The sequence below is a fragment of the Microchirus variegatus genome (assembly GCF_963457635.1).
Source record: "Microchirus variegatus genome assembly, chromosome: 13".
NCBI classification, from domain to species: domain Eukaryota; kingdom Metazoa; phylum Chordata; class Actinopteri; order Pleuronectiformes; family Soleidae; genus Microchirus; species Microchirus variegatus.
The window spans coordinates 23,782,208-23,800,484 of record NC_139814.1 but is presented as its reverse complement, the minus strand read 5'-3'; the positions used below and the strand labels follow the sequence as shown (position 1 = coordinate 23,800,484).

Genomic DNA, 18,277 nt, shown 5'->3' with positions numbered 1-18,277 from the left:
ACTTCGTCTAGGTCTCCAACTAAGACTATTTAAGGGTAGAGTAGATGATGATGTCATTGATCTAGAACTCCTTTTTCTGTGTGTATACAGATAATTTTACAACTCCAGCACCAGAAGGAACTGCTAATGCTGCCAAAAAAACGACCTCAAGAAAAGAGTAAAAACAGCACAAATGAACCAAAAAACATCTGTATTATTATTATTATTATTATTTAACCTGTGGATGAAACTCGTCCTGACGACATAAACATAAACAATGTTCTCATTTAGGTTTTTATAATTTAAAATATGTAAAAGGGTCTGATCGATTGTGGATTTTCGCGGGCTGTTCGCATGCTTTAGGGTGACTTTCATGGCGTAAAGACTCGCCTCGCCTGGTAACCTGGTGGTCAGATAGTGTCATCACAGGAAGAGACGTACGACACGAGATCACTTAGAAAAGACGTAACAATCCTTAAAAACATGGGTTCATCTCAACAATAAGCAGGGAAATGTCTGGTGTGTGCTCCGGTCATGGTTGGAAGAACTGAACAAATCTTTTTTTTAATGAACTGATTCTAATGATTCAGTTACACAGAAAACACTAGTTACTCGTTTGAGTCGCAGTCACCGCAGTTTCATGCAGCCGTGCAGCGATGACTCCGCCCACTTTGAGTAGGTACTATTTTTGTAGTGGAAAATCAACCTAAACCGTGTGGTGGCGAGGCGAGGTGAGCTGGACCATACACTCTCAGAAATAAGGGTTCCAAAAGGGTTCTTCTACAAGGGCTGAGGTTCTACCTGGAACCATTTGCTTCTGAAAAACCCTTCCCCGAAGAAAGGGTTTTTCAAGGGTTCTTGGTAACTCTAATGGTTCCAGTAAGAACCATTTTGATCCAGAGAACCCTTTCCTGAATAAAGGGGTTTAAAAGGGTTCTTGGTTGGAAGGGTTCTCCTATAAGGACAAGCCGAAGAACCTACTTAGCACTTTTATTTCTAAGAGTGTAGGTGGAAAATACTGAGATATCTGAAATATCTCGGTTTTCACGCCTGAACCAAAGAAGAAGTAAAGAGAGAAGAAGAAAAAGAAGAAGTAGGTCAAACTCTAGGTCTTTTTTTGAAAACTTCCAAATGCAGCTGCTCGCTTCTTTTGTAAACACAAACCAGGCCCTAAGGCGTGAACACGTCACCCTCGTTTTATGTCAACTCCACTGGCTGCTGGGGCTTCATTTTAGACTTGATTTTATTAAAGGTTTGACTTTATTTTAAGGTTAATTAACTTCACCTTAATTTAGCAGAGATTTTGACAATGTGTGAAAATGACGAGGTGTGACCTCTGACCTCTGACCTCTGACCTGGGAGCTTTTACAACATATTTATTTGCACGGTGACACTTCCTCTCTGTTAATTAATCAACTAATTGTACATTCTCTAATTCTATGGATTATCAATTCCTGCCTGTTAATTTACAGAGTGTTTTTTTTTATTATGTCTTTTTACGTGAAGCACTTAAAAGACATTGTACAGTGCGACATAAATAAATAATATTGATTTATTGATTAATTGATCGATTGAGAAGCTTTTGAATCAGTTTTTCGGAAGGACAGGATTTCCTGTCAGGAGGGAAAAGTGGTGCTGGTAATATGTTGTTTTGTTTTAAAACATAGTTTAATGTGTTCATAGATGCAAATGTACGGATCTGAGCAGCTTCCAGGTTTAGGGAGCTTTCAATTTGGGTGAACGGCCCCTGAAAACATACTTCATACCACTTTTTGGAACTTAATATCTTATAAACAATAAAGTAAACTGCAAAAGTAAAGTTTGGCTTATTGGCTCACTACAGTATATACAGAAGGAATATAGTGTTAAAGAATCATTACTTTGAGTCCCGATTTTTGGACACAACTACGACAAAAGTAGGGGCTAATTCCTCATTTTCAGCGCCTTAAACTTCGCACTAACTCACCAATGCTCAGTGTTACGACAGAGATCTTTGCAGGTTTGCTGCAGCTAAGATGAGGGAAGAGGGCTGAGCAACGTTTGTCTTGTTTCCTTATGGCACACGATAAAGCACAGGCGAATGACAAACGCAACATTTTAGAAAGTCTTTTAGAATCGTCTTTGTCTGAGAAAAGAAAAACAAAGGAAAGGAGACAGAAGCGGAGAGATCAGTTCCTCTGGCCTCCTCTGATTGGCAGACACTGAATTCTCACCCACAGCAGCGTTTTTCGTCAGTTTTCCTGCGTCTGTACGAAGACGTTACCGTCACGGCTGTCCTCGCTGCCTCAGCTCCGCTCGCTCTTTACCTCACTTGTAGAGCATCTGGAGTCGGTTGGCGTGGCAGTTATTTCGCCCGATCTTGCCGTCCGCCTGGTAGAGGCTGGACGAGTTGGCGAAGGTGGACAAAGGGACCGGGTGCGCGTCGGAGGTCGGCGCCGAGTAACCTGGAGGAGGGGCCAAGGCCCTGGGGTGGTCGCTGTGGTGGATGGTGAGCGGCGGGCTGTGGTGCTGGTTGGCGACGGTGGACGGTCGCCTCCGGGACTGCGTGGCCTGGCGCTCGCAGAGTTGGTTCCTCAGCTCTGACACGCGCTCTTCTTTCTGTGGAAGCGAAGGATGACGGTTTTTTTGGCAGATCTGGGACGCTCTAAATTGTCCGTGGAGCTGTAACTCACCTCCTGGATGATCTTCTCCAGCTCCTTGTTTTCCCTCTCCAACTGTCTGGACTTCTCCTCGTCGTTGTTGTTGGTGGACGAGCCGGTCTTCATGGCCTCCTGGGCGTCAGACTGCCACTCGCCGCGCGTGATCAGACGCCGCATCTGTAGGTCACATACACATCTGAGGACTGACCGCACCCTCATGTATGGACTTGATTTCATTCTGTACTACTTTTATTATTATTATGGCATTTAAAGTAGAACTGTCATTAGCAGTAATGAAGCTCCACAGTTCAGGTAAATTAACTTTTAAGGTGTTTTTCAGGGCTAACAGCTACAGCTGCCCGTCACCCTTTTGTGTTTTGTGTATTGTATATTGTGTAATTAGGATGTCTAGCCTGAAACTTGCACTTTCCTACAACATCTGCAGGGAGTCGGCTCCCCGATACCTGCAATAGACAAAGAGAAGTGAAAACACGCCCTGGAAAGGCAGACTCTTTTGTCTATCGGAGGATGCGAAAGTGGAGTTGCTCAGGTATAAATGTGGAGGGCTCACTACGCTCCGGGTCTTTCTCCAGCTAGGATCACTCGTGTGAAGATTGACCTTTTCCTTGCAAAGAAAATAAAACCTTGTCGGCCGGCAGAAGTTAAGTGGTTAAGGTTGAGGTAAGGGTTTTGTATCTTTGTCTATTTTTATCACCTGTAGCTTTGTATCTTCATTTTCTTTCTTTTAGAGCTAAATTATTTTTATAACCGACCATTTCCTGGTCCATAAAATGTCATAAAATGTTAAAAAAAATTCGATTAGTGTTTGTCAAACCTGGGTAATAATTTTGTTTTTGTCCAAAAACCAAAATAATTCAGTTTTTCATGATCACTTTGTTTTTATGAAGCAAAGAAACAAAGAAAATATTCACATTTAAGAAGCTGAAACAACCAGAAATCTCGTTTAAATCATGAAAAACGCTTCAAACGATAATCACAATAGTTGACAATTAATTAATTATTTTTTCATATAGTATGTCTATATATAAAACTTCATTTTATGGATCACAGATTTTTTTTTGCCGCTCCAGATTTCATTCATTTGTGTAGAGAAGCGAAAAAAATGGCTCTTTTAATACTAAAAGTTTCAGAAAACCTGGACTTGAATATTAATAGAACTAAAGAGAAAGACGGTAAAAGCTTCTTATTACAGGCAGAATGGAACTATTACGCTTTTTTTCTCTGTTTCAGACAAAACACTGCAGACGTGAGCAGGGATTAATGTTGACAGAGTCTCAGATCTACGAGTGCGATACATGATACAGAAGACGCTGTGGATTACCTTGGGAACAAACAGAACGACCAGCGTGATGTACACGGAGAAGACGATGGCCAGGGAGGCGAAGGCGAAGCAGGCGTCCTGCTGCGAGGACAGGATCATGGTGACGGGAGCTGTGATCATGCACAGCACCTGAGAGGAAAAACAAGACCAACAACAACGACGTTATTTCATCACAGGGAGAGAATGTACGCACAGATCCACTCTGCTTTAGTTGGAAAGTGGCTTTTACAGTCGTAACCTTACGTTATGACGCGTTTATGCTAGCGCATTCTGCATTACCGTAGCTACGCGACAGTTTGTGCTATTGGAAACATTCCAACTGCTTCTGAAAGCTGAGAAGTCGCATGTTAAAGCTAATGTGTGGTTATTATGGTTATTTTACTTGCGCTATTGCTGGAACTTTTGCGCCTGTTTTTGCACATTGAGACAAAAACTCTTACAAATCTTACTTTATATTTGTTATAAATACTGTTAAATCTGGTGTTTATGTGCAACTAAATTATTTCTTCATTTTAAATTGTGAAAAAACTATTTTAACATGCAGTAAATTGTAAATAACTGTAAGACACTGAAAGTTATTATGGAAAAATGGACAAAATCACTGACTTACAGGACATTTTCTGGCCCTTTTATGGTTAAAGGCGCCATATGTAAGAATGTGGCCAAAAACGGTTACTACATTCAAATTCAAAATACCGAGGTCTTTTAGGATTCGTTTTCTGACGTAACTGGCAACCCGTGGTTGCTCGGCAACTGAGACTCTACTGACTGCAATGATTGGTAGACGGCGGTAGGTGGCGCCACATGCCGAAACATGATTTCAAAACATAAACATGATTTGCAGTCTGCAAAATATTTATTTTAATGCAAATATTTTGTCTGTACTGTTGTTGTTTGTGAGTTCAGTTTGTTATATCAACATTATTCCTGAGTCTCTGTGACATATTAGGAGGATTTTATGGCCAGTTGATTTAGATTTATTACATAATGCAGCTTTAAAATAAGAAGAAAGTTCCAGGCACACATTTTAAGGCTTAAGTGTTAATGAGTTAAAGCTTAGTGGTACTTTAGTGTGCTTATATTAGTAAGATATTGTTTAATTCATATTTTATAGTTTTTTTTTTTATTGGTGTTCTTTCGTATCATAGACACTGGCAAGGCTTTAGTTTGCAGTCTGAAACACATGCTGCATAATCTAATGGATTATAAATGATATCTGCAGTCCCATGGTGCCACCCTTTGGCTTTGGCTGGTATTAGCGAAGACAACAACACACACATACACACACACACACACACACACACACACACACACACACACACACACACACACACACACACATACACATACACACACACACACACACACACACAGTGAACTCACAGCAACATTATAGATGGCCATGCCCACAGCTCGGTGGTCGTTGATCTTCTCTGTGGAGATGGATTTGGTCTCATAGGCCAGGAAGATGCCGAGCAGTAGCAGCAGACCTTTATATCCATAGACCACACCTGCACATGGGGACAAAAACACACACAGCAGCTCATTTCACTCACTTCTGTTCTATTTATTTATTTATCTATCCATTATTTAGCCAGGAAGGAAGTGTCTCATTGAGATACAAGACCTCTTCTTCCAGGGAGTTTCATCGTTAGCCGCTTGTTTATTAATTGCTTGTGAACGGTTATTATTTACGACTCGCTCTACAAGGCTTTTGAATTGTCCCCGCGGGGACGAGAACAGCACTTTTAATTGAACTGAAGCGAATTAAACTGAGTTGATCGCTCTCATTTTCGCTCGTAATGAAATCCAACGGCCGGGCAGCCGTGATGAAAGTATTCATTATTGTTATTCTTGTGGCTAAATAGACAATTGACATGATGTGGTTGGTTCTCACCCAGCCAAGTGTTCATCTTTATGGAACTGCAGTGCTCCAGTAGAGGCTGAATCAAAACATCCAGGTCTCCTTTAGGGGCTTCTTTGGTGAATTTCTGTGGACACAACAAAGTTTCTGGAGATTTACCGGACATTTTTCCGTCGTCTTTGCAACCCCGAAAGAGCGTGTAATAAGTGCTGTGCGTTGTGTCGACAGTAATAAGTGAAATGGACGTCTCACCTCGACTGTGATGTGCAGCGGATCCACAATCTGCCAGATGAGGAGCGACAGGATGTCGATGCTGAGCAGAACGCCGACAGTAGCGTAGAGTTTCCATGGTTTCAGGTGCTGCCGGAGAAAAGAGAGTGACAGTCACTGAGGCAGCGAAAGTACAGCGGGGGGATCAGGAAAATCCTTTTTAGGATTTTTTTTTACGAGGAGGGCGGATTTATGAGAGCAGAAATAGACAAACCTAAGCTGCACGAGAAAAAAAACCCCAAAACAATAACCCAGCGCTAAACTGAGCACAGTCTAATCTGCCAGAGATACTACAGTGATGAGAGTGCACACGTATGTCGTCATGAAACAAAGGGGTTCCTTGGTTAATCAGCTTTAAAGGTTAACACACACAAAGGTAGAGGTGGGATTAGATCCATACGTACACAGCTAAACACACAAAGCCACACCCCTTTCTCTACGTAACTTGGCAACAGTTGAGCATCCTGCGATCTATAAATACAACATTTGTTCTTATTGACTGGAAACATTTCTGTCACATTCAAAGGCACAGTTTGTGAAATGTATGCAGCTGAATATCACCTCACCTCTCCCTTCCAAGTGTGAAGAACATATCATCTTTATTTAGTCGTCTTTATTTAGCATCAAAACTCTTAGGTAAGCTTAGTTTGTCCATTATGGACTATTGTAAAAAATATCTGTAGAGCCACTTATATGAATATAAAAGGCAATGCACCTTTAATCTGTATTCATTTTCCAGTTTTTCAATGTTTACAAAGCACTGGAGGTAGTTAGTTAGCTAGTTAGTTAGCTAGCTAGGCAAATTTGGAATGTATTTTCTGAATTTCAGAAATTCATAAAATGTATTCCTTAAGAAATTTGCAAATATGTTCAACACATCCTTGTTCAGAGCAATGCCGACTATTACAATGGTAAATTCCGAGTCATTCCGAGATACTATTTTTTTGAAGAAAGTCAGCTCACTGTCAAAGTGCATCAGGGAAAATTGATATTTTCTGAATTTCAAAAATTCTCAAAGATTATTCCTTAAGAGCTCTGCAAATATTTTCAACGCATCCTTGTTCAGGGCGATGCCGACTATTATCATGGTAAATTTCAAGTCAGTCCAACATACTTTTTGTTTTTTTGAAGAAACTCAGCTCACTGTCAAAGTGCATCAGGGCAAATGGATCATTTGCTGATTTTCAAAAATTCATTAAAATTATTCCGTAAGAGCTTTGCAAAAATTTTCAACGGATCCTTGTTCAGGGTGATGCCGACTATTATGATGGTAAATTTCAAGTCATTCCGAGATACTTTTTGTTTTTATGAAGAAACTCCTCACTGTCAAAGTGCATCAGGGAAAATGGATCATTTCCTGAATTTCAAAAATTCATTTAAATTATTCCTTAAGATCTTTGAAAATATTTTCAACAGATCCTTGTTCAGGGCGATGCAGACTATTATGATGGTAAATTTCAAGTCATTCCGAGATACTTTTAGGTTTTTGAAGAAACTCAGCTCACTGTCAAAGTGCATCAGGGCAAATGGATCATTTCCTGATTTTCAAAAAATTCATAAAAATTATTCCTTAAGAGCTTCTCAAATATTTTCAACGGATCCTTGATCAGGGCGATGCCGACTATTATGATGGTAAATTTCAAGTCATTCCGAGATACTTTTTGTTTTCGAGAAGAAAGTCAGCTCAATGTCAAAGTGCATCAGGGCAAATGGATCATTTCCTGATTTTCAAAAATTCCTTAAAATTATTCCTTAAGAGCTTTGCAAATATTTTCAACGCATCCTTGTTCAGGGCGATGCCGACTATTATGATGGTAAATTTCAAGTCATTCCGAGATACTTTTTGTTTTCGAGAAGAAACTCAGCTCACTGTAAAAGTGCTTCAGGGAAAATGGATCATTTCCTGATTTTCAAAAAATCATAAAAATTATTCCTTAAGAGCTTTGCAAATATTTTCAACGCATCCTTGTTCAGGGCGATGCCGACTATTATGATGACAAATTTCAAGTCATTCCGAGATACTTTTTGTTTTTATGAAGAAACTCAGCTCACTGTCAAAGTGCATCAGGGAAAATGGATCATTTCCTGATTTTCAAAAAATTCATTAAAATTATTCCTTAAGAGGTTTGCAAATATTTTCAACGGATCCTTGTTCAGGGCGATGCCGACTATTATGATGGTAAATTTCAAGTCATTCCGAGATACTTTTTGTTTTTATGAAGAAACTCCGCTCACTGTCAAAGTGCATCAGGGAAAATGGATCATTTCCTGATTTTCAAAAAATTCATTAAAATTATTCCTTAAGAGCTTTGCAAATATTTTCAACGGATCCTTGATCAGGGCGATGCCGACTATTATGATGGTAAATTTCAAGTCATTCCGAGATATTTTTTGTTTTTATGAAGAAACTCAGCTCACTGTCAAAGTGCATCAGGGCAAATGCATCATTTCGTGATTTTCAAAAATTCATTAAAATTATTCCTTTAGAGCTTTGCAAATATTTTCAAAGGATCCTTGTTCAGGGCGATGCCGACTATTATGATGGTAAATTTCAAGTCATTCCGAGATATTTTTTGTTTTTATGAAGAAACTCAGCTCACTGTCAAAGTGCATCAGGGCAAATGCATCATTTCGTGATTTTCAAAAATTCATTAAAATTATTCCTTTAGAGCTTTGCAAATATTTTCAAAGGATCCTTGTTCAGGGCGATGCCGACTATTATGATGGTAAATTTCAAGTCATTCCGAGATATTTTTTGTTTTTATGAAGAAACTCAGCTCACTGTCAAAGTGCATCAGGGCAAATGCATCATTTCGTGATTTTCAAAAATTCATAAAAATTATTCCTTAAGAGCTTTGCAAATATTTTCAACGCATCCTTGTTCAGGGCGATGCCGACTATTATGATGACAAATTTCAAGTCATTCAGAGATACTTTTTTTTTTTTTATGAAGAAACTCAGCTCACTGTCAAAGTGCATGAGGGAAAATGGATCATTTCCTGATTTTCAAAAAATTCATTAAAATTATTCCTTAAGAGCTTTGCAAATATTTTCAAAGGATCCTTGTTCAGGGTGATGCCGACTATTATGATGGTGAATTTCAAGTCATTCCGAGATACTGTCGGTCAGTAGCTAGGTAGGTAGGTAGAACACATTCAAAACCCCAAGACACTTTCACACTCACAAAATTAAAAAACGGTAAAATAGGGAACACGGTTAAAAGAGCAACAATAACAGATAAAATCATGCGTGGTGTGTGAAAAAATAAGCTGTGTGGATATGGATATCGCAGAGGGAATAAAGGACCTAAGGTTGAGACCTAAATATAAGTTATCATGCAAAAAACACAAGAGCCTCTGTCTCATAGTGGGAGAAATACTGAATGAACTAATGAGTTTCTCCAAAATATTGCAATTTATCTCAAGGAAATTGCATCACTTTGGGGAAGACAGTGTGTCTTCAAGCAGATGATTAGACGTGGGATGTTTGGGTGTTGGGTGCGCGTGACTGTTAATGTAGACTTCTTTATCACTGCTGCGTCAATTAGCCTGTTCCCACTTAAATCATAAGACACCTTGTGATTGTCTTATGATCAGATGGTTCTTGAGAATTCTTATCGACGCCTTTGTGACATCATTCATTCCCAGAATACTCCCACATATGTTGAAAAATCGTCTGTTTCCTAGCGCTGTCAGTTGTTACCGCTGTTATCATCCTTCACGTGGCATTATTGCCTCCTTTTTTCTCTCTTTCTTCAGAAATGAAAAAAAAAAACCCTGTGTGGGTGTGCAGAGGCTTTAAAACACTCCTGAAGAAAGATGCTGAGCCACCAAAGATCACCAGGGAAAAAAAGGTTTCAGTGTCAGATTACCCTGATTGATGTTGGAATGGAATAGAAACAGAAGACAAACACGTACTCTGCTGCTTTTCACCGCACAGTCCCTTTAAAGGAGGCTGCGTTTAGTGCAATTATGGCTCTTTTGGGTCTGCAACAATGATGTGCTTTAATTATACTTTGCACAACAATTGTGTCATTTAAGTAAATAAGGTGCTTCGCTAATTTGCTTTACCTCAATACTGAATCAGAGACAAATTGGCGACTGTGATCACGTAATCAAAACAGAAGCGAGTGAAGTGAGGACAAGGTTTAGCAGGGAAGGTGTTTTTCGTCAGACATTCACTGTGGACGCAGACTGTCTTCTCCCTTCAGGGAGACGGGCTTCAGTAGTTCCAGCATATTCATTAAGGAAATTAAAGTGAACTTAATCAATGTCGACACAAGCCTTGCAGCGGGAGCGTCCGCTCTAGGACATCTTGTCTGATGTCTTGTTTTTTTTTTTTTCTTTCTTTTTAAATATCCACATAACAGAAGAGGCAGAGACAGAGTTAGATAATAGAGAGAGAGCGAGAGAACGGCGTCTTCTACCAGAGAAGAACACAGACTGTTTCACAGAGGTGGAGAGTAATGAATTACATTTACTGGCAATAGTGTCATTGAGTAGGTTTTTGTGTACTTTTAGTTTATAGTTAAGTCATTTTTAAAAAACAGGTGAGGACAGGTGATTAATGAGGACAGTTTAATGATGAGGACAGGTGAGTGATGAGGACAGGTGAATGATGAAGACAGGTAAAGGTAAATGAGGACTGGTAAATGAGGACGGTGAATGAGGAGGACAGGTTAATGAGAACAGGTAAAGGTAAATGAGGACATGTGAATGATGAGGTGAATGAGGACAGGTAAATGAGGACAGGTGAAGGATGAGGACAGGTGAATAATGAGGACAGTTTAATGATGAGGACAGGTGAGTGATGAGGACAGGTGAATGATGAAGACAGGTAAAGGTAAATGAGGACATGTGAATGATGAGGACAGGTAAATGTAGACAGGTGAATGAGGACAGGTAAAGGTAAATGAGGACAGGTGACTGATGAGGACAGGTAAAGGTAAATGAGGACAGGTAAATGTAGTCAGGTAAAGGTAAATGATGACAGGTGAATGATGAGGTGAATGATAAGGACAGGTGAATGATGAGGACAGGTGAATGATGAGGACAGGTGAGTGATGAGGACAGGTGAGTAATGAGAACATGTAAATGTAGACAGGTAAAGGTAAATGAGGACAGGTGAATGATGAGGACAGGTAAAGGTAAATGAGGGCAGGTAAATGTAGTCAGGTAAAGGTAAATGATGACAGGTGAATGATGAGGTGAATGATAAGGAAAGGTGAATGATGAGGACAGGTAAATGTAGACAGGTACAGGTAAATGAGGACAGGTGAAAGACGAGGGCAGGTCAAGTAACTTTTACTCTGAGTAAATTTTCAAACTTACTTGTACTAAACTTTACTTGTACTTTAGTAAAATGTTATCACAAATAATGGTACTTTTACTTGAGTAGAATATAGCAGTACTCTTTCCACCTCTTACTGGTTTATATAAGATTGAATGCAGTATTCTGCTTTTGATAAGTGAAGCCCAGAAGCCACCAGGGGGCGACTCAGCTGGTTCAATTTGAATTTGAAAGTCTATGAACCTAATTCTCACTTGATTAATAACATCTGTAAAGGAGTTAATGTTCTCAAAAGAGAATGCTAATCCCTTTTGTAAAAGTATGGCACATAATGAGTGGACATCGGTGTGATTGACAGCTGGTATTTGTCCCCCAGAGTTCTTTTCGCAAACCCATTTTTCTATACCGTCCATGAATGAGACCAGCTGGAGGACAAATGGATGCTTTACAAAGCATCAAATGAAAGCAGTGGGTAAAATGTCCCACTGTGACCACAGATGCAGCGCACAGAGAAAATGTCACACTGCCAACTCTCTCCTCATGGGGTGGACTTAATTGTTCCCTCCTCTCCGTCTATTAACCCTCTGATTCCCGTCGCATTTACCTTCCTCCTGTCCTTCTTCTCGTCCTTCTTGGTGAACACAGTGTGGACCCACCAGATCTTGGTGAACATGCTGCCGTACGCCAGGCTGAAGCCCAGGCCGAGGAGCCAGAGGCGAAACTGGCAGAGAAGAAATAAAACATCAGGAGACAAATGTACAAAACAAGACGATAATGATACTGACGGAGCTAAAATGAATGTAGTAAATTGTAGAATGTCACAGGGAACAAAAGAACAGCTGAGACGCCAACAAAAGCACTTCATAGAAACAATTCTATTTTGATTTGCTGACGTTCTTTTACAACGTCAACTGTAACTACAACCAGCAATCAGTGTATAATGAACACCAACAGTTAAATGAGAACAGCAGCAGGACGTTAACTAAGCATTATACTAGTAATTATCCCTGAGTAACAGACATTTTTATATATTTATTTATTTTTCCCGACCAATTTACAAAGTGGTGGCTTTATGAAATAATGAATGACGAATCAAACCTTCTTAAAGTTACAATTTATTTCCAATACAGCTCTTGCTGCATCTATGAAGGTCCATGTACGTGATGGCCAACGGATTTTGGTTTTAAGAAATCGGAAAACGAGCCGCTTACCGATTTTTATTTACAAATGGGGAAATCGACAATCATTGAGTTGAGAAAACAACAGTCGGATCAGTCGGGAATGACTGTGGAAAGCAGTTTTTCCGACTTTGCATAGCTTGTTTTGTTGTGACCAGGAAACTATCGTTATGACGCTGTACCCGGAAGACATTTTAAACACCAATTGACTTGTTTTATAGCAGAAAACAGACAGGATGGGGGGGGGGGAAGGTGGTGTGCTGAAACAGTCGTGCAGCAGAAATCCAACAGCGGTCAAGCCCCTGCTCTGCACACACCACCTCCAAACATTCTGCTCAGGAAAACCCTGGTATCGCTCCATACTGAGCTGCGGAGGTTTCACCACAGGACTTTATATTCGGTCTGTTTTCGGACATAAATCGAGTAAATTGGTGGAAAGACGTGTTCGGACTGCAGGCAAATGTCTCCTGTCTTCCAGGTACAGCGTTTTTCATTTACTCCAAGTACAGGGACTCAGGAATCAGCACCACTTATGGTTATGGTAGGGTAAATAAACAAAACATGCCAAAAATACCCCTCACTGACGCAAACATTTTGAGATTAAGAGAGCGATAGTCGGTGACAGCAGGCTGTCAGTGCGGTGTGACTGTGTTTTTCTTGCCGTCACCTCACAGTCACCTCTTCTCTCTGAGAAAGAAGCCCTGCGTCGACAGCAGGTCCTGAAGGGACCGTCGTGGACGGGTTGACAGACAGTGTCCCACACACACACACAGCCTATCTGTCCAAAGTCCTTGAAAAACCCTTGGCCCCAAACCTCCAGACAGACGTTATCTCAGTCTAAGACTTCAGTTTGACTGACTAAGAAAGACAGCAGTCCGCTTTTTTCCACTGATAACAACAAGATACATCTTATTTCTAACCCAACAAACCGATAAGGGTTTTCAACATGTACCTGGCAGACGACGGGGAACTGTCTCCTGTGGACGTGAAGACCGTCGATGCCCAGAGGGAAGATGGCAGCCAGAGCCATCATACAGCCCAGGGCGGTCATGTTGTTCAGGTACGGCTGAGAGTTCTGAATGTACCTGGAGACACGTGTGGAAATGCAATCATTCATGAAAACACAGAAGGTCGCTCAGATTGGTAGATCGGTAGGTAGACTAGCTAGCTAGGCAGTTAGATAGGTAGATAGGCAGCTAGCTAGGTAGTTAGATAGATAAGTAGGTAGGTAGGTCGTGAGCTAGCTAAGCAGGTAGATAGCTAGCTCGGTAGGTAGGTAGGTAGCATGGATGTATTATAAAATCTGGGTTGAGCACTGCCCCCTTTGGCTCTGTTCATTCCTATGGACGCGGCTCATCGACGAACAGTGAAAGGCATGCTAATGACGTGCGCTAGCGGATTTCACGAATACCAACGTCACGCTAGCTTCGGCTTTAATCCATGGATTTGTAAATAAATGGCAAAACTGACGATAGTGAATACAGTAAGCTGAAATGTAGTATAATGATGACTAATAATCAAAAATGTTGTAAAATCTAAAATTGCCTCAGTGTAAACTGTGCAAAAACCTACAAAAAAGACACTATAGGTACAATGTGGAACATATTTACATTTATTGGGTCTTTATTTGACCTCAAACATATAGGTACCAGGTTAACATGTTTAATAATTCCCCAACAGTTTCATTGTCCACAATTTTTGCTGTCACAGAATTTTTCCATTAAATATTAACCATGAATATGATTGTTTTGGTCTCATTGCTATGCTTTGTATTTTGGTTTTAATTTCAAAGATCAAATTTGTAACTGTTTTCGTAGAGGTGGTTTACAAATAAACCTAACTTATTGTTATAATTATGGTTAATATAATGATCATAAAATACATGACCATATTATTAGGAACAATAACAACGTGTTAAAAGACCAGCTGGAGGACAAAAGTGTTCATCACATTTAACAGTAACTTTATGAACCGATAGTGACGATAAGACAAACAGCCTCCCCGGAAATCAGTGGTGAAATGACCGCAGGTCTCAGTGCATCACACGGGCACAGCTCCACAGTCCACACCGTCGTCAGTGTCACGATGTCCGGGACTGAACACAGTGATAAAGTGCAGCATTCAGTCAGTCTCCGCTCCTCAATGATTCGTTAATACATCGATAATACGTTTGAAAATAAATGCTAATGAGCCATAAATAAATAATGAATTATTAATGAACCATGAATTTAAAAAATATACAAAATATATCTTTTAAAGCCTGTCCATGTCTCAATGTGTCCTGTGGACAGTTTTACAGGCGTCTCTTTTACTATTGTGGTCAATGGGAAAATTGCTTTTGGGCCCAATGAGTATTTTTTGTTGCAGTACACAGTGTGGCCACCATGACAACATTGTCTTCAAGGCAGAGGGGGCGGTGATCTATCAAGATTTTATAATACATCCATGGTAGGGAAGTAGCCAGCTCGCTAAGTAGGTAGATAGCTAGCTCGGTCAGCCAGTCGGTCGGTAGGTAGGTAGCAAGCTGGCTAAGTAGGTAGATAGCTAGCTCGTTCGGCCGGTCTGTAGGAAGCAAGCTAGCTAAGTAGGTAGATAGCTAGCTCGGTCGACCAGTTGGTCGGTAGGTAGGTAGCAAGCTGGCTAAGTAGGTAGAGAGCTAGCTCGGTCGGCCAGTCGGACGGTAGGTAGGTAGCAAGCTGGCTAAGTAGGTAGATAGCTAGCTTGGTCGTCCGGTCTGTAGGAAGCAAGCTAGCTAAGTAGGTAGATAGCTAGCTCGGTCGGCCAGTCGGTAGGTAGCAAGCTAGCTAAGTAGGTAGATAGCTAGCTCGGTCGGCTGATCGGTAGGTAGGTAGCAAGTTAGCTAAGTAGGTAGATAGCTAACTCGGTAGGTAGGTAGATAGGTAGAGACACTTAACATTTCATCTACTAAGTGTTATAAACTATTAACATATTTCAGATAAATTATAGATCAACAATCTTAATAAAGATGCACTTTTTGTACCTGACATTGCTGTTGTAGATGTTGAAGGTGAGACAGATGATTCCCAGCAGAATTCCCAATCCAGCAAAGACGGACACAGTCACAAAGAGCTTCTGCGACAGGTAACGAAACTCCTCAATCACCATGGTCTGGTCTGCAGGAGGTCCAGAGCCTAGAAAACACACATTTAACACGATTACGTGATTAAGGACGCCATGAAAACAGTATATGATGATACGTGTACAAGCAGGGCAGGGATTTGACAGACACAGACGCAGCAACAAACGTGAAGGAGCTCATGTCAGAGATAAGATGGCAGCGAGGCGGCTTCCTCGTGAGCTGCTTCCACCACCTCATCAATCAAAATGTTATTTTTAATCACACCTTTGGCGCTCGACTGCGAGACCAAGTGAAAGAAAAAAATCACACAATACAAAAGGCAGTGGTTGTGAAAGACAACAGAATTATATATATATATATATATATATATATATAAAAGTAGCTTTAAATGAAACAAAGATGATAAAATGCTCAGTTTAAAAGGCAGGTTTGCGAAAACATATGGTGTCCTCTCGTCCTCGAGCAGTCAAGGACCAGAGATATGAAACGCTGCTTCTCCAAAGTTGTTTTTCATGTCACTGATAAAAATGTTAACACTAAAAGCCTAAAAAAACAGCTTCTTACCCTGAGCTATAACAACTTTGAACACAAAGACAGAGTGTGGATCTGACAGTAATGTGTGTGTGTGTGTGTGTATATATACACACCGTATATTAATATTGTTCTTTTACTGCTGCACCGGCAGGAGAAGCACAGTCATTTCACTGTGTACCTTCTGTTCTATTCTATTAACGAGTTGTTCTGTATTAAAACATGGATGTGTTTGTTTTGTTTATGGCATATTTCCTTGTTTCTCATTTTGTAATGAATGGTTTGCACTTCCAGGCCACCGTACAAAAAGGTTTATAGACAGATTATAAAATAAGTGCCTTTTACGGTGATGATATCGTTTATCACCCCATCACATCAACAGTCACCAAAACAAGAGACACAAAAGTTATAAGATGTGGTTTTTTTAAGATGACGGTCTGACCTGAATCTCGTCTTCTAGCCTCACATCTGTTGTAGTATTTTCATAAATGCCCTCAGGGCCGTGTAGCCACAGATGCTATGATAGCGTATTCATCACTAAATAAACCATAAATGACTTCATTAATGATTTACTTGCCGTTCATAACACGGGCCTCAGCGTGAGCGCGAGAGCGAGAGAGCATGTGTAATAGCTGTACTGTATCGTCGACAAAGAGACCTGGAAACATGTGTTTCCACAGAAGCTGCAGCTGAAACAGATGATGATGATGATGATGATGATTGTGCTTCAAAACATCTCCCTCTTTTCCTCTTCTTCACACATAAGCTATTTTTGATTCTTGTCATATTTTAGAGACAAAACACTGTGAGGCAAATGGCAGGAAATCTTTTTTTTAATTTATAATAATAATAATAATAGAGGGCATTTTCATCTTTAAACTGACAGGACAAGAGGAGTAGACGGCACAGAGCAAAGGGCTGTAAACCAGAATCAACCCAATCCTGGTCCAGTGGACCCACAACACCCTCCATGTTGCACCTGCTCCAACACACCTGATTCAAACAAACAGTCAGCTCATCAACGAGCTCTGCAGAAGCCGGATAACGACCTGTGTATTTGAATCAGGTGTGCATGTGAAAAACATGCAGGACAGTAGGTCCACGAGACCAGGATTGAGAAACTCCAGAAGACAAGAAGACCATTGTAGATAAGTCTAGATCACATTATACGACCTATTATAACACAAGGAACAAAATGTCCCTGGATCTTTCTCCATGCCAGGTCAAATTTAGGCTGCAGTGAGTGACTTTTTTATTAGTGATAATTTAGTCAACTGTTTTATTTACTAGTTTAGTATTTTAGTTCACTATCTAGTCTAATTAGTGCTTGTGATTATCTCCAAATAACTTAATAAACGTTTGTAGTTTCACAGACTGTCATAAAAGATAATGTAACCTATTACTTACTATATATTGATCGTTACTCAAATACAAAGGTAAAAATGAATAAATATAGGACTATAAGGAGTTTTTTTTTATTGTGTTTCTTAAGTGGATAAAATCACAATATAAATGTATTTATGCCACAATTATCAAAATAAATTTTCTGTAAAGGTCAATACACCAATTTAAAGGTGCCATATTTAAGAATGTGGCCAAAAACGGTTACTTCATTCAAATTCAAAATACTGAGCACTTTTAGGTTTTGTTTTCTGACGTAACTGGCAACCCGTGGTTGCTCGGCAGTTGAGACTCTACTGACTGCAATGATTGGTAGACGGCGGTAGGTGGCGCCACATGCCAAAACATGATTTCAAAAACAAATATTTTGGCTGTACTGTTGTTGTTGGTGAGTTCAGTTTGTTATATGAACATTATTCATGAGTCTCTGTTACATTATGTTACATTTAACTAGTTTTAAGTAGTTCAGTTTAGTATTTTAGTTACTAAGTTATCTAATCTAATTAGTGCTTGTGATTATCTCTATTAAATATTAATAATAAGTTGGATGTTGAACATTTGTAGTTCTGTCATAAAAGATAATGTAACCTATTACTTACTATATATTGATCGTTACTCAACTGCAAAGTGTAAATATGACTAAATATAATCTATATAGACTATAAGGAGTTTTTTTTATTGTGT

The 18,277-nt window shown here is 39.9% G+C and overlaps 1 protein-coding gene across 1 annotated transcript in view; it reads right to left on the bottom strand.

Moving 5' to 3' along the window:
• Positions 1-2,286: 2,286 nt before the first annotated feature.
• The window catches only part of gabbr1b (gamma-aminobutyric acid (GABA) B receptor, 1b), a gene marked incomplete at its 3' end in the record, with an annotated part of 32,675 nt that continues 16,684 nt past the window's right edge, over positions 2,287-18,277 (bottom strand). Inside the window, exons 10-18 of the mRNA XM_083899845.1 lie at positions 15,563-15,713; positions 13,514-13,646; positions 11,988-12,104; positions 6,077-6,184; positions 5,858-5,951; positions 5,344-5,471; positions 3,961-4,089; positions 2,652-2,795; positions 2,287-2,577 (exon numbers count right to left, since the gene is read on the bottom strand). Of these exons, the coding sequence (XP_083755971.1) occupies positions 2,287-2,577; positions 2,652-2,795; positions 3,961-4,089; positions 5,344-5,471; positions 5,858-5,951; positions 6,077-6,184; positions 11,988-12,104; positions 13,514-13,646; positions 15,563-15,713 (1,295 nt within the window). The remainder of the gene's footprint in view (positions 2,578-2,651; positions 2,796-3,960; positions 4,090-5,343; positions 5,472-5,857; positions 5,952-6,076; positions 6,185-11,987; positions 12,105-13,513; positions 13,647-15,562; positions 15,714-18,277) is intronic.